General features: G+C 42.8%; 1 protein-coding gene across 2 annotated transcripts in view; it reads right to left on the bottom strand.

The window, feature by feature from the left end:
* PLPP4 (phospholipid phosphatase 4) overlaps positions 1-15,216 on the bottom strand; it is a 111,375-nt gene extending 96,159 nt beyond the window's left edge. For both annotated transcript variants that reach the window (XM_075072504.1, XM_075072505.1), the window contains exon 1: positions 14,667-15,216. In XM_075072504.1, the coding sequence (XP_074928605.1) occupies positions 14,667-14,722 (56 nt within the window). In that variant the 5' untranslated portion in view covers positions 14,723-15,216. The remainder of the gene's footprint in view (positions 1-14,666) is intronic.
* Between the last annotated feature and the right edge of the window lie 938 nt (positions 15,217-16,154).

The raw sequence follows: 16,154 nt of genomic DNA on the forward strand, positions 1-16,154 counted from the left end.
ATCAGACTCCTGAAAGGGGAACAGTAGTCTGGAAAGGTTGAGAGCCACTACAGTACCTTAAATGTCTGCAAAAATTGTTAACTGAATTGTACGTGGGATGAGTTAATGTATTATGGACTCTGAACAGTCATCTCTCCCCTTTTATAATAATAATTATAATTACAATTAATTTTGATCAGGTGATACATAACATAATTTCATGTGCTCAGGGCCGGTGCAACTATCGAGGCGACCTAGGCAGTCACTTAGGGTGCTGGCATTGGGGGGCACCATTTTCTTCAGCAGCAACCGCGGCGGCCAGATCTTCAACCCCCCCCTGGTTGCCGTCGGCATTTAGGCGGAGGGAGCTGGGGCAGGGGAGCGCAGGGAGAGCCACCTGAAGCAAGTACATTGGGGGGAGCGGCACGCAGGGGAACTCCCCACCCTAGCTCACCTCTGCCCCGCCTCCTCCCCGAGCAAGCCATGGCTGCTTCACTTCTTCCGCCTCCCAGGCTTGCGGTGCCTAAGCTGATTGGCACCGGAAGCCTGGGAGGCGGGAGAAGTGAAGCAGCCATGGCGTGCTTGTGGAGGAGGCAGGGCAAGGGTGAGCTGGGGTTGGGGGGTGCCTCAGGGCGGAGGGTGGAGAGCTGCCATGGGGGGCCGCCTCAAGGCAGAGAGGGGGAGCTGCTGTGGAGCAAGGGTCCTCAGGGCTGGGGCTCAGGGACGGGGAAGGGCGCAAGGTGGAAGTTTTGCCTAGGGCACAAAACATCCTTACACCGGCCCTGCATGTGATTGTGGCTGCCTAATAATGGGCTTAATAGCACAGACATTATGGGGATGATATGAGGTAAATGCTTTAGTAAACTGAAATCATCGACTGTTGTGTTTTACAATCTAGTCCAGAGTCCTAACATCAAAACACATGACAGGGGACAGTGTAGCTCTAAAGTCTGTCAAACATCTGATGTTTTCCAAGTGTCAGAATTATCTGAAATTAATCACGATAGACTGATCCACTGAGAAAAATCGACAGCGATAAATAAATAGCCCACAGCCATCTCATTTCCTTTCTGTACCAGGCAGTCTACTTTGGGCTATAGTCTAAAACTTGGAAGGAACAGGATAATGGGCTGAAATCTCATAAAGGGGTTTTAGCTCTTCCTCCAGCAAATATGTACTGCTCCTTTGGCAAGTAACAAAATAACCCTCATCCTTCAAGTACACCTGAGACTGGAACATTAAAGCTCACTACTGACTAGGGATATAGCTCTGTACCCATTGAATTGCCGATAAGCCACAAGCAGCATGTCCCATGTGAGCAGGATGTATGCCTTGAGAGGGGTGTGAGCTCCTGATGAGGGAAGAGTTCAGAGGTTTGCTTTGGAATAGCATCTGGAAGTTCAGACGCATATATTGACTCTCATCACATCTGAAGTCAACAAGATCAGGGTGGAAATCTTCTAAGATTACTCCTGACATTTCTGCTTCCAGACCTGGTGAGAGCCTGGGAAAGCAGAGGTGCAGAAAATTGAAAACAAATGGGGGTGGGGGTGAAGATTAAAACAAGCAAATGTAAAATTTAGGGTAAAAGTTCTGGTTATTTCTTATTTTACCCAAACTGACTCACATATCCCTAATTCTGGGCCTTCATCAAGATATAGTTTTGCACATGACCTGGAAAGTGGGTGAGTTTGTGCCTTCTTGTTTATTTGTTTGCTTGTTTTATGATATATAAAGAAGACCTCAAAGGCTTTTTTTTTTTTTTTTTAATTTAGGTCTTGTTTACTGTTTTCTTCTGCAACTGGGCGGCTTCACCCCCGCGGCGCCTTCGGCTGGTCACTTCGGGAATTAGCTCAAATTCCAGCTCGGAGCGCCCTCTGCAAGCCAGTAACCCACCTGTCCCGGCTGGCCCTCGTGTCACTCCCTGGACCCGGTGCCCTTTTACATGGGCTCGTGTCACTCCCTGGACCCAGTCCCCTTTTACATGGGGTTCCTTAGGGTTTCCCCTCCCTGGGAACCCCCCACCCTCTATCCCCACTTTGCTTCAGTATTGGCTACTGCCAGTCATTGTCTAGCCCCACGCCCTGGGGCAGACTGCAGTATCAGCCACTCATCATCAGCAAAGGGGTTTGGACCTGCTGCCTTGGCCTACCCCTGGGTTGCACCCTGCAACCCCAGTACCTCTTGGCCTAATCCTAGGCCGCAGCCTGGGGCTTTCCAGGCAGGAGCTCCCCAGCTCCGCTGCCTTTCTCCAGCCCTGCTCCATGCTAGGTACCTTGTCTAGTTCCCAGCAGCCAGGCCCTTCTCCCTCTAGAGCCAGAGGAAGACTCTTTTTGCTTCTGGCTCCCCTGGCCTTCTTATACAGCCTTATTGCTCAGTTTGGGGCGTGACCCCCAGCTGCAGCCAGTCCCGCCATCAGCCCAGGTTTCTGGCTCCAGCTACAGCCCCCTCCTGGGCTGTTTTAAGCTGCAAAGGGCAGGAGCGGGTAACCACCCCGCTACATCTTCCTACAAGATTCTGTGCATGACTGACATACTAATAGAGAGGAAGAATGGCCTTGTGGGTAAGGCACTGCAGTGGAACTCAAGAAGATATTGGGTCAATTCTTAGCTGTACCATCGACTTCCTGACTGACTCTGTGAATAACTTAATCTCTCCGTGCTTTAGTTCAGCCAATATGAGGATCACACTTTCTCCTCTGACCCTTTGTCTTGTTTAACTGCAAGCCCTTTGAGGCAGGCGCTCTCTCACCAAGTGCATGTACAGCACGTAGCCCAATGTATCATCTCTGCACTGGTGTAACAGAAATAACTAATAATAATGGTAGGCTTGTGGTAGCACAGATACCAAGAAAGTGAAACCTTATTCCTCATCCTACCAGCTAATATTTCTATTGAATTATTTTTCATTCTATGCATCAATTCTTGACTTATGTTAAGTACTGTTGCCCACGCACTCTTTTTATGTACAAAACTTAATTTTGGGGCCTAAGCTACTTAACAGTGTCCCTTCAATCTCTGTGAAGAATAAACACAACCCTAAGCAGTTAAAATGCTGACACAGTAGAAGAAGATTTCATAAGACATTTTTCTGCCAGTGGATTAATTCAAAGCAGGCAGTTTTCTATTCTTCAGAACTAACTGAAAAACATAATTCATATTAAAGACTTAATCATACAACTACACTAATAATCAATCCAAATATATTGCAGACAGCCAAAAAGTTTTATTGTTGAGACTTCCTAATGTTTGTTTTTTCTTATACCTCAAGGAGTCCTTGGTTTCAACCAAATTACTCTCAGAATTCCCTAGAACATTTGCTTAATGTTCACAGATTGTTTGATAAAACAGCGCACACTCCAACTTTACTTGTATATTGTCATCTTGTTGGCTATAAAATGAGAAACTGAAACAATCGGGGAGATAAACAAAGATATTTGGTTTCTGTTGGTGACCATAACTTTTCCTTCTCCCTTCCTTTCATTCTCTCAGTACCTCCCTGTTTAAGGTCCCTTTGTATTTCACTGTCATCTCCATGCTAACCTTTAAGTTGATACACACCGCCCCCCTTCTTGTGTCAGTTCTTTAAAACCCAGTAGCTGGGCACTGATGCTGTGGCAACAACTGTTGGGTCCCACTGCTGATCTATTTCTGTTGCATGCCATGTTTGAGCCATTGGTTGAAGCTTAGGGTTTCTCAGTTTATAGCTTATGGTTTCCTTTTGTTTTGATGTGAAGCGAAGGAACAAAATTTTGAGTGAGTTTCAAAACTCAGGTGGCGTCAACATGCAGATATCAACACTGAAGGAGAGATCTGCATTTTTACATAGGTCCCTGTGCAGGGAAACAGCTGAGCTTTGTACAGTTTGCTCTGTTGATGTTAAGCCTTTTCAGTGTGTTATTTTATGTTTTTCTTTTTTTGGTCTATCAAAACATTTTCCTTTTGTAGCCATAACTATGAGGATGAATGAAAAGGCTTAGTTATGTCATTACAACTTCAGCTTCCACTCTTCTGCTACAGATGCAGATCAGAAGTGTGATTTTCTGTTTAATAGGAAAAGGCAGGTAGAGTCCATGCCATGTCAAGGAACAGTAACAATTGTGTCATACTAGGCCCAGCAGAACAAGCCTTGTAAGAAACATCACGTGAACTTTAACAAATAAGATACTGATGCAGTTTAGAGAATCCTCTGAATGTATGTAAACAGACTGCAGGGTATGGATGGATAGATAGGTTAGACAGAATTAATTACAACCTTTCAGCAAAAAAGGGAACTCCTCAAGAGTCATCCTGTGTTAACAGAACTCTGCCTACTCAAGCAATAGGCTTCTATTCACCCAGTCCTAACAAGCTAGAAGGAGCTGTGTAGTTCTGACAGCTTGTCCTGGGACATCATCTGCTTTAACAATTACATTTTCTACATACTGGGGATGACATTCCATCATTTGCCCCCTTTGCTTCCTCTCTTCAAAGTCCCACACGATAAGGGCTTCAAGCTCAGCTAAGGAGAAATGAACATAGCTACTTTTATGTCCATCTCTTTCCTAGACCTGGCCAACAATTTTCAACCTTTGAGTCACTCGTGACATTTTCATTTTCAGTGTTCATGCTTCATTATTCATCAGTCACCTCAATCGCATGGTATTATTTCTGCTCCCTCACTGGACTAAAGAGTAGACTAATGAAGAACAAATAGACTTGTTCACTAACAATAGACTTGTTCACTAGCAAATCCAGGTATACCAAAACTAGCCATTCTGCAGACATCAGTGTGAACAAAGAGGCTCACTAATAGCAAATGAAAAGGAGTCTGAACATGGGCAAGATGGCGATATCTTTCAGAATTCAGTGTCTGCACTATTCACCAATCTCTACTAGCAGTACTTACCCACCCCGACAAAGTGCTTTGGGTACTACAGGAATAAAATATATTAGTAATAATAATTCCTAATATGGGCTATGAAGATATTAAGCCAGATAAACTGGAAGTCAAACGGGATATGCCAGCTTACTCTGAGTGAGGATCTAGCCCATCGTTTCTAGAGAAAACCTGCTCTCCCAAACACACCTAGCAGGATCCCATAAGCATTCTCAAATCCATCCAAAGAAGAAATATTATTTAGTTGACAGCTACCGCTTTGCTGTAAATTTCAAGGACAACAGCAAAACTCTTGTTCATTCAAAATATTGCTAAAGTATTCAACTGCAAGGTTACAGGATAAAATAGAGGTTTAGCCAAGTCTGGGATTTCTGTTTCCCACACTAACTTCCAGATGAGGGATATTTAAATGATGATCTCTGACTGTAGTGATTTTCTCATATCTATACAGACCTGCTTGTGAGTTCATGCTCCATTCCTGAACCTGCTCAGCATTCACTCAAGGAGGGTGTGTATTACTACTGCCCTTGCCTTCCACTACCCATCTATGTGAATAATATTTCTTTTACAAGAAGTTGCCGTTAGTTAATTTCAGGGGTTTTTGAAGGTTTATACGTATTGTGCCAGTTCTCAGCTAGGGCAAGTCACAGGAGCTCCACTGAAGTTGATTTACACTAGCTGAGGATTTATTATTAGGGATGCACTTCTGATTCATAGCTGATTCAATATTACCACTTGATTCATTTCACTACATAAGAAATCTTAATGTAAGCAACAACACAGCTTGTAAATACTGTTACCCTAACCCAGGGGTCGGCAACCTTTCAGGAGTGGTGTGCCAAGTCTTCATTTATTCACTCTGATTTAAGGTTTCGCGTGCCAGTAATACATTTTAACGTTTTTAGAAGGTCTCTTTCTATAAGTCTAAAATATATAACTAAACTACTGTTGTACGTAAAGTAAATAAGGTTTTTAAAATGTTTAAGAAGCTTCATTTAAAATTTAAATTAAAATGCAGAGCCTCCTGGATCAGTGACCAGAACCTGGGCAGTGTGAGTGCCACTGAAAATCAGCTCACGTGCCACTTTTGGCAGGCATGCCATAGGTTGCTTACCCTGCCCTAACCCCTAGCATATGCAATTCAGTTACTCTGGTTTCTTTGTCTTCTGTTTCATTAAAATCAAAAGTCAATGAACACATAATATTTTAACAAACATGAATATTTGACCACCTGGGCAGCTGAAGCTTACAGAGTTATGCAATGAAAATAGATAGTGTGACCATACACTCCATATTCCTTATAGAAATATTGTTAGGATATGAATATGGCATAGCTAAGATACGTTTTGTGCAAGATGGGTCATGCAAGATATCATTGGAAAGGTTATTATTTACTGAATGTGATTATCCAGTGTGTATGCATGTATCATTGCTGTATCTATAGTTAGGAATATTGACTATGTAATAATTACAACTGCGTGTGTACTTGGGAAACACCCACTAGATAGCAGGCCATCAGCCTTGATGGGCCATTAAGAAGAAACAATAAGACTTTGAAGATACTAATCTCTCTCCTTCCTGAGAAGCATCCTGGGATGCTGCTTTGACACTACAAGATCAGGTGGTCATGTCATCTGGTACTAAACACCATCCTGGACCTCTCTAGAATCATTGGAGATATGTTGTTGATACTAAAAGACACCATGCTAAACCTTCAACAATAGAGACCAGCACTCATATCCTCACTCTAAGCCAATGTTGTGATGTTCTGAAATGTCCAAGAAATGGTTGAAAAGGACTCCCTTTCAAGATATAGCTTAGCCTGAAGATTGATCTTGTCAACTAGCTTACTAGGTAACTCCTATCTGCAATCATTCTTAACATATAATAGTCACACTCCATGCATATTTCATTGCCAGTACCACTTCCTTTTTTTTATGTAAAAGACCTGAGATGTTTCTGTAGTTTCCTCTAATTGTCAAGCCAGTCAGGTCTGCCTGATCAAATCTCCAATGACTGGCAAAAAGTCAGTCACTGTGTAGTAGTTGAAAGGTTAAATTTAACATGCTTTAGCATCAATCAGGCACTATCAAAAATACTCTGAGACATAGGAATAACTACAAAATTCAAGAGGCACAGAAGTGTGTTCAGATTATGGATCTGTCCAAACTATTTTTTTAATTCTTGAAAGAACAAGAGATTAAACTCTTAACGATTGTCATATCAAACAATGGTCCTACCACTACCCTAAAAATCTGGCCTAGTAAACACAATGTAGTATTTATTTTTAATGCAGAGTAACTTAAAAAAGCATCATGAAGTTCAAATTAATTATTAAATTGGTTGAATTGATTTTAAAAGGTATTTGATTTTGTAGAACCATATATAAAATTTGCCTACACTTAAGTTATAAAGCTGATGAACTCCTACAGTTAAAAGCATTTCTTTGCCTACAAGTCATCACATCCATTCACAGAAGGATGAGTTCAAACAGCCCATTTTATGATGCTGAATATTTTTCAAAAAGGAAAGTGATTTAGTTAATCAGATGAGATCCAGGAAAAGCTGTATGGAATAACAAAACAACACTACACTTTTTTCTGTTTGTAGTTATAGCTCGAGGGCTGTTTCACTGAATGCACTCAAAGAAAATCTCTCTTTGCTTCCAGGAAAGCGTGCATCATCCTACATTTTTCCTTTTAAACAATTTAGCAAGTTGTGGTTCAGAACTGTAGGCAGGCAGAGATCTTCAGATACATATTATTGAACTCATCTCTCCTTCAGTAGCAATAAACCCTGAGGAGTAAAATAACCTTTAGCGCATGGTCCTTATAAAGGCACAGGAGTTTGTTACTTGGATTTTAATAACTAACGGTTTCCTTAATTATTTACCAAGCATAGATAAAGATACCAACTTAAATGATTTCTCAGACTGCCTCATCATTATTATTTTTTTAGTCTGGACTTGAGAATTATTCCTATTCCATGCTAATACATAACTTTCAACCAGGTGCATAAATTATGGTAGTTTGTGGTATTCAGTTGACCAAAAAGAACTTTCAAAACCTTTAAGAGTACAATTTTTTGCCATCATCACAAGCGTCTAAGATGGTGATTACCACCACTGCAAAAAGAAAAAGTTGCCCAGAGTCTTTTAAGTACAGGAGAGACAGTTGTCACAGCGTATTTTCAAACTGGAAATATAGTGGATTTCAACTGTCAGCAAAGTTACCTGAACAACTAAATTAAATATTCCACTTATACATATTTCAGCACTTTATGAAATGTGACATTCATCACCAGCCAATGTTATGGTACAGAAAGTGCATCTCTCTCTTTTGTGTCTCACAGTGAAAAATGCTCCAGTATATTAATTTGAGTTAGTCAGAAGGTTGAAGCTAAAAAGCCACCTGGGGGGAACAAACAATTCTCAGAAGATTGGTTCCATAGCTTAGTACCATTCTCCTAAAGTCAACAGTCTAATTCTGTGAAAATTGATAGTGACCCAAAATCAACAGCATCTTCATAAACGGAATGCATATAGGAATCTTTCCCTAATGAAGGATGGAGACCACACAGCCCTCTCAATCCTAGAGTTCTCAATCCTAGATGGTTATTCCATCCCAGGATTGTGGGATAGCATAGGATAATTTGAATTGCTGCTGGCTGGATAGATAGAGGGCTTCAGACTCCAGGGACTGTCAATTTGCCAGATTTCACTAACACTGATAGAATAATAATTATTGGGTTTTTTTTTAAAATATATATATATATATATCTGAATGATCTCTCCTCCTCATAATAACACAACTGTGTTACAAAACAAGGTGTAACATAAAAAAAAATAAACCAAAGAGTTTCAAAAGCAGAATTCCCCCTTCTCCTCTCACTGCAGAAACAAAAACTTAGAAAGGAAAAACAGAGATTGGAAACCACTGTATATGATCATAGCAGCAAAGAGCTGCTTGAGGCTAAGATTACCAGACTACAAAGTCAGTATATTCTCATTCTACCCAGGGATTGTATCCTTATAACTATTACGATCTAATGTACAATCGTTCATAAAACAAAATATCTACCCAGATGTGAATTGCAAATGATAAATCTTCTGTACTTTTAGAAGTCAAGATCTCTTCTTTGCCAAATGGATACTGAAAATTACCTACTGAAGTTTCATAATGTATATATCTCCAGAACTTCCAGAAGGCAAGAGTGGAAGACTAGCCATATGAAAGGGCTAGACTTGTTTGATAAGTTATTATGCATTTGGAGTTTTGGTGACTTTACATAAAGCATTTCTTTCCACCATTGAAAGCTATGAGCTATTGAATCAAGACAATCATGGGACGCTGTTGTGGGACGGAGATCTGCTGGGAAGAGATGAGGTCCGCCGAACCAAGTAGGGGAAGAACACCTTCATGCAGTGACTCATCAAAGGGGGCAAGTGATGAAAGTCCACAGATAAGCATTAAAAAAGGGGACCTTGACAGAAAGCTAAATGTTGGGGGGCCGAGGAGGGACATGGAAAATTACAATAGAGTCATAAGAGCTGGAAGAATGAAATCAGAGGAAAATCTGATCAACATCTTAGATGTCTATACACAAATACAAGGACAATGGGGAATAAACAGGAAGAACTGTAAGTATTAACACAAGCTAAATTGTTACTTAACTGACATTACAGAGACTTGGTTGGATAAATCTCATGACTGGAATAATGGTATAGAGGGGTACAGCTTGTTCAGGAAGGACAGGCAAGGAAAAAGGGAGGAGTTGTTGCATTATACATCAAGAATATATATACACACACACACACTTTTCTGAGGTCCAGAAGCAAGTGAGAGGCAGACTAGTTGAAAGTCCCTGGGTAAAAGATAAAAGTGGGGAGAATGGGGTGACGTCATGGTAGGAGTCTATTATAGACCTCCAAATCAGGAAGAGGAGAGTGGAAGAGGCATTTCTAGAAGAAACAACAGAAATATCCAAACACAAGTTCTGGTAGCAATGGGGGACTTTAACTACCTAGAAATCAGCTGGAAAAGTAATATGGCAAAAAAAAAAAAAAATTCCAGCATGTTCCTGGAATGTATTGGGGACACCTTTTCATTTCAGAAAGTGGAAGTAACCAGGGGACAGCCATTTTAGACTTGATTCTGACCAACAGGATAGCAAACCTTAAGGCGATGGAAAGCAATTTGGCTGGTAGTGATTATGAGATGATAATGTCATGATTCTAAGAAAAGGAAGAAGTGAGAGCAGCCGAGTAAGGAGAATGGGCTTTGAAAAAGCAGACTTTAACAAACTCAGGGAAAAGGTAAGGTGCCATGTTCTCTGGGAAGAAAATGTTGAGGGATGAATGAGTTCAGGACCGCTGGCAGTTTTTCAAGCAGACAGTAAAAAATGTACAACTGCTAACTATTCAGTTGTGACAGAAAGATAGGAAGAATAATAAGAGGCCAATATGGCTCCATCAGGAGTTCTTTAAAGATCTGAAAATCAAACAGAAGTCCTCTAAAAAGTGGAAACATGGATGAATTGCTAAGGAGGACTATAAAGAGTAACATAAACATGTAAAGATAAAATCTTAAAGGCTAAAGTACAAATGCACAGAACATAAAAGGATATAAGGCTTTAAATACACCTCTACCCCATTATAACACGACCCAATATAACACAGGTTCGCGTATCATGCGGTAGCAGCAGGGCTCTGGCGGCGCTTTAAAGGGTCTGGAGCCCCGGGCCCTTTAAATCACCGCTGGAGCCGTGCTGCTGCTACCCCGGGGCTGCGGCAGCAGGGCTCGCTGGCAATTTAAAAAGCCCAGGCTCCCCGCAGCGGCCAGAGCTCGGAACTCTTTAAATCACCGTCAGACCCCTGCCGCCACAATCCCGGGGCTACAGCAGCGGGGCTTGCCGGCGATTTAAAGGGTCTGGGGAGCCGGCTGCTGTGGGGAGCCCCAGGCCCTTTAAATCACCACTGGAGCCCTGCTGCCCCTACCCCAGGGCTGTGGCAGCAGGGCTCCACCGGCAATTTAAAGGACCTGGGGCTCTCCACAGCGGCTGGACCCTGGAGGTCTTTAAATCACCGTTGGAGCCCTGCCGCCCCTACCCCGATATAACGGGGTTTCAGCTATAACACAGTGGGGATTTTTGGCTCCCCACGACTGAGTTATAGCAGAGTAGAGGTGTATATTAGGAGAAAGAGAAAAAGGAAAGAGAGTGTAGGCTGTCTATTTAGCAAGAAAGGAGACCCCATAACTGATGACATCAAGAAGGCTGAGGTGTTTAACTCCAGTTTTGCTTCAGTCTTCACTAGAAAAGTAAATGGTGACCAGACTCTCAACACAATTAATATTAATAACAAGAGAAAAGGAATGGAAGCCAAACTAGAGAAAGTATAGGTTCAAGACTATTTTGCTAAATTAGATGTATTCAAAGTGGCAGAGCGAGATGAAATTCATCCTAGCAACTAGCTGACACAGTCTCGGAACGGTTAGCAATTATCTTTGAGAGCTCACTGAGGATGGGTGAGGTCCCAGAGGACTGGAGAAGGGCAAACACAATGCCTATCTTTAAAAAGAGGACCTGGGGAATTATAGAACAGTTAGCATATCTTCAATAACCCAAAGGAGACAAATAAATTAATAAACAATACATTTGTCAGCACCTAGAGGATAATAGCTGATTTTAAGGAATAGCCAGTATGGATTTGTCAAAAACAAATCATTTATATCTTTAACAGGGTTACTGGCCTAGTGCATGGGGGGAAGCAGTATATGTGATATATCTTGATCTTAGTCAGGCTGTGACACAATCCCACATGATATTCTCATAAGCAAACTAGGGAAATGTAGTCTAGATAAAATTACTATAAGGTGGATATACAACTGATTGAAAGACACTCAGAGTAGTTATTAATGATCTGATGTTAAACTGAGGGGATGTATCCAGTGGGTTCCACAGATGTCAGTCCTGGGTCCAGTATTATTCAATATTTTCATTAATGTCATGGATAATGGAGTGGAAAGTATGCTTATAACATTTTCAAATGATACCATGCTAGGAGGTGTTACAAGCATGTTAGAGAACAAGATTAGAATTCAAAATGACCTTGATCAATTAGAGAATTGGTCTGAAGTCAACAAGATGAAATTCAGTAAAGACAAGTGAAAAGTACTTCACTTAGGAAGGAAAAATCAACTTCACAGCTACAAAGGGAGAATAACTGGCTAGGTGATAATACTGCTGAAAAGGATCTCGGGGTTAGAATGGATCACAAATTAAATATGGGTCAACAATGTGATGCTGTTACAAAAAAAGCTAATATTCTGGGGTGCATTAATAAGTCTGTCATATATAAGACACAAGAGGTAATTGTCACACCATATTCAGCACTGGTGAGGCCTCACCTGGGGTACTCTGTCCAATTCTGGGCACCACACTTTAGAAAAGATATGAAAAAAATAGAGAAAGTCCAGAGGAGGGCAAACAAAAATGATAAAAGGTTTAGACAACTTGACAGATGAGAAAAGATTTAAAAGAAAAAAGGCAATTTTTAGTCTTGAGAAAAGAAGACTCGGGGGAGGGGGGCTCATAGTCTTCAAATACGTAAAGGACTGTTATAAAGAAGACAGTGATCTATCGCTCTCCATGTCAGCTGAAAGCAGGACAAGAAGTAATGGTCTTAATCTGCAACAAGGGAGATATAGATTACATAGCAGGGAAACCCTTCCAACTACAAAGGCAGTTTAAGCTCTGCAATAGGATTCCAAAGAAGGTTGTGGAATCTCCATCACTGGAGGGTGGTAATAATAGGTTGGACAAACATTTGCCTGGGATGGTCTAGGTCCACCTGGCCCTGCCTCAGTGCAGGGGTCTGCACTTGATGACCTTTCAAGGTGCCTTCCAGCCCTACACTTCTATGAGTCTATGAAAAGTATCGGAATTTAGATCAAAATGAAGATGTCACATTTATCAAACATGCTGCATTTCTAATAAAAGATCTGCCTCAATATTTAAAAAATAAAAAAGAAGTGCTTTGAAGAATATGTCAGCGAGAAGTATATTAGGCAAATGACTCATTAGCAATGACAGGCCCAGATAGAAATAAAATCAAAGGATTCAAATATTACTAGCTGTAAGGCAGTGTCATGGCTTAAGGGATACCCTGTGCTATTTCTGTATGTGTTTCTGTCAAACTAGATCCATAGTTAAGGAGGTAAGAAGTAAACAGGGCTTTTAAAAATTCCATCCGGTGGCTGAAACCTTTATTTGATCAAAGAAACTGCTGTAGTTTCTAATGCAGCATAGAGCGATCACAAAGTTTGAAAAGACAAATCTGTAAACCTTTAGCAGCTAAAATACGAACTCATTTAAAATACCTAAGGTTTTCATTGAAGGAGTGAAGGATTCTACCATAAAGGAAAAAAAGGATTAAATTTTATTGGGTTGATATTTGATGCATAATGTAAACAGACAAAATTACTGTATGACTGTTTCTACTAGAGTAGCACTATTTGACAAGGAGTACGAATTAAAGAAATAGTGTATGTATAGAAGTATTTGTACTTCTTTCAGAATCTTTAAAAGCCAGTTTTCCAACTCCTTAGCTTTCTTTATACAAATATATATACACGGTTTACAATCTAAACTACAATATTTTGATATTCATGTCTGTCTTAGGAATCATGACATTATATTGCTCTTCTTTACTCATGACTGCCTCTCCTTGGAATGTAGAGCACACACTGAAGATTCTGAAAGAAACATGACATTCTAACATCCAGCTAGTTGTTTCAAGGCAGTAATATATTAGTTATACAATTGAAAATAACACTGCTCTAAAAGAAGATTATACCTGCTGAAATTACACACACACACACCCTCGGACACAAATTGGGAATTTGTTTACAGCAATCGTCTTAAGGTCCTTGACACATCATTGTTGTCCCAGCATAGACTGGGTATTATTCATGTTCTTTATAGAAGATTATCCTCGGGACAAAATGAAATTCACTGCAGCAGCTTTGGTGCCTTTAAAAACGTCTGTGACAAGAAAGGGGTACGAACCATCCGTCCCTATTATTTTGCTTTCCTATTTTCTTACCTCGGCGAATAGCAACAGTTATCCATTTGCTTAAAGCTACGGTGTGTGCCACGGAATGCTTCCCCATTACCAACACAAAACTACAGATCTCGGTCACAGGCTAGTAAGGCTGTGAGGAAATAGTTGTTAGGAGCATGCATCGATTTTGACAGGGGTGATTAACTCTTCTATTTGCAGTTTTCCCCTCCCTCGCTCCTACCTTCAACATTCAGCTAAAGCCAGAAGCTTATTAAGAAAAAAACTGGACAAAGATAGGAAGAAGGACAGACGGACAGGGGAACTGACAGACGCTTGGCATGCACGTCCAACTCCTGCACTCCCCGCTCCTCAAATCCTGGTTTCCTTAGTGCCATTCCAATCCCAGCTGCCGCAGCTGATCAAAACCGTCCGTGCTTTAAAAATCAAATGGGGTGAGGGGGCAGAGAGGGAAATTTAGCAGGAAACACGCAGCTCAGACATAAGCCATTAACCTGCCATCGGCACTGAGCGTGATTTGGTTTCATATCTAGAAATTGTGTGTGTGTGTGTGTGTGTAAAGGATGGAGAGTGTGTGTGTGTAGGGGGGGTTATGTATCAAAGCAATGGAGGCGATACTAAAGAAAGTCAAGAGCCAGGTAACTCAAAGGGGAGGCAGAGAAAAGTTCGGGCGGTCGGAAGCTCCAGCTGGGAGGGCCAGGAGCGAGTTCTCCCTCGGCCGGGTACTTACACGAAGACACCGAAGAGCAGAACTCGTATCCCGATCTCGATCGCTAGATCCCGCATGGTTTGTCCGAGGGGCGGAGGGGCAGGATCCAGGCAGGCTTCGGCAACTTCAGCACCCCGCCTTCAATTCCATCCGCAAAACCACGAGGAGCGGGGTGGGGGAATCAGCTGCTTCCGATCGGCCAGGAGCCCGCTCCTTCCCCACCCCCGCCGAGAACAACGTGCCGGGGTAATCTGCGGCCCCGAGCAAGCCCCAGACCCTGTCCATGCCCTCCCCGCCCGGGCTGGGGGTCAGCAGCGGGGCCCGGCACTCGTCTCGCAGCTGTTGGACGCAGACAATGTTCTTCCCGCGGAGCAATGGGGCCGGGCAGCGGGCACCTGGCGCTGGGCTGTGTTGACTGCCAGCCCGCGCCGCCAGACTGACACATCCACCCGGACGGCTGCTGCTGCTACTGATCCGCCGGTCCCCAGGCGCAGAGAGGGGGAGGGTCCCCGGGACTAACTTCCAGACGGGGGCGGGGGAGAATCCTGGGGAACTCCACTCCCCTTCCCTGCCCTCCTACTCTGTAACTAGCTGTTGCCTGCCTCTGGCTCTTCAAGCTCCGCCCCGCAGCCCCAGGGAACTCCCGCCGCCTCCAGCTCGCTGGGTGCTTCGCAGATCATTTGCGCAATATCCACCCCACCCTTCAGCCCGCACCTCCCGGGCTTGCCGGTGGTTTCCCCCAGTCTCCGATGTGCAGGAATTTCACAGCCCACGCCCCGCTGCTTCTCCAGACAGCCCCCCTTCCCAAGGGGTAGGGGGGGTTATCGTCCCCTACAGACTGGATTCCCTCGCTCAGACTCTCCCGCTTGTTCTGTGAACTGGGAAATTCCCACGCTCCTTGGAAAAGGGGATCCCAGCTCCTAGACAGACACCTGCGAAGCCTTGTTCCTTTGGACCCACCTGGATGCATGCACCAGGCGTTGTGCTTAAGACTCTCCGCTGCGGTCAGGAAAGCTTTTCGGAGCAGCGGCTCATTTCGGTGGATTGGGACAGCTCTGCAAAGGGAGGGCCTAGGGGCTTTCCCGTTCGTACGGGATTCCACACTGGGCTGTTGGGTCTAAATCAAAATGAATATTAGCTGAAGACGCTAGCACAAATCCCCCGCCCCTGCTAGGAGTGTGACTGGCTCAGTGAAGGTTGCGCAAAATCATGGAACAACCCCCTAGTTGCATTGAGTATTTGGGTAACGTTCGGAAAGAATGTTCCTGCATAGTCCTGCTGCACTGAAGTAAGCGAATGAAAGTACGATACTTCTGACATCTCAATTTAAATCTGCATCCTCAGTGAGAAAGAAATTAACAATTGTCCATTTAATCCTTCAGGAATCTACTCATGGAACAGGCTGCAGGAGGCTGACTCACATGACATACCCCTCTGATACTGTGTAGTTTAAACAAATAGTATCTAAGATCAGGATTTAGCAGGTTGAATTTTGTTGCTTATAACTGG

This window comes from Chelonoidis abingdonii, chromosome 15, assembly GCF_003597395.2.
Source record: "Chelonoidis abingdonii isolate Lonesome George chromosome 15, CheloAbing_2.0, whole genome shotgun sequence".
NCBI lineage: Eukaryota > Metazoa > Chordata > Testudines > Testudinidae > Chelonoidis > Chelonoidis abingdonii.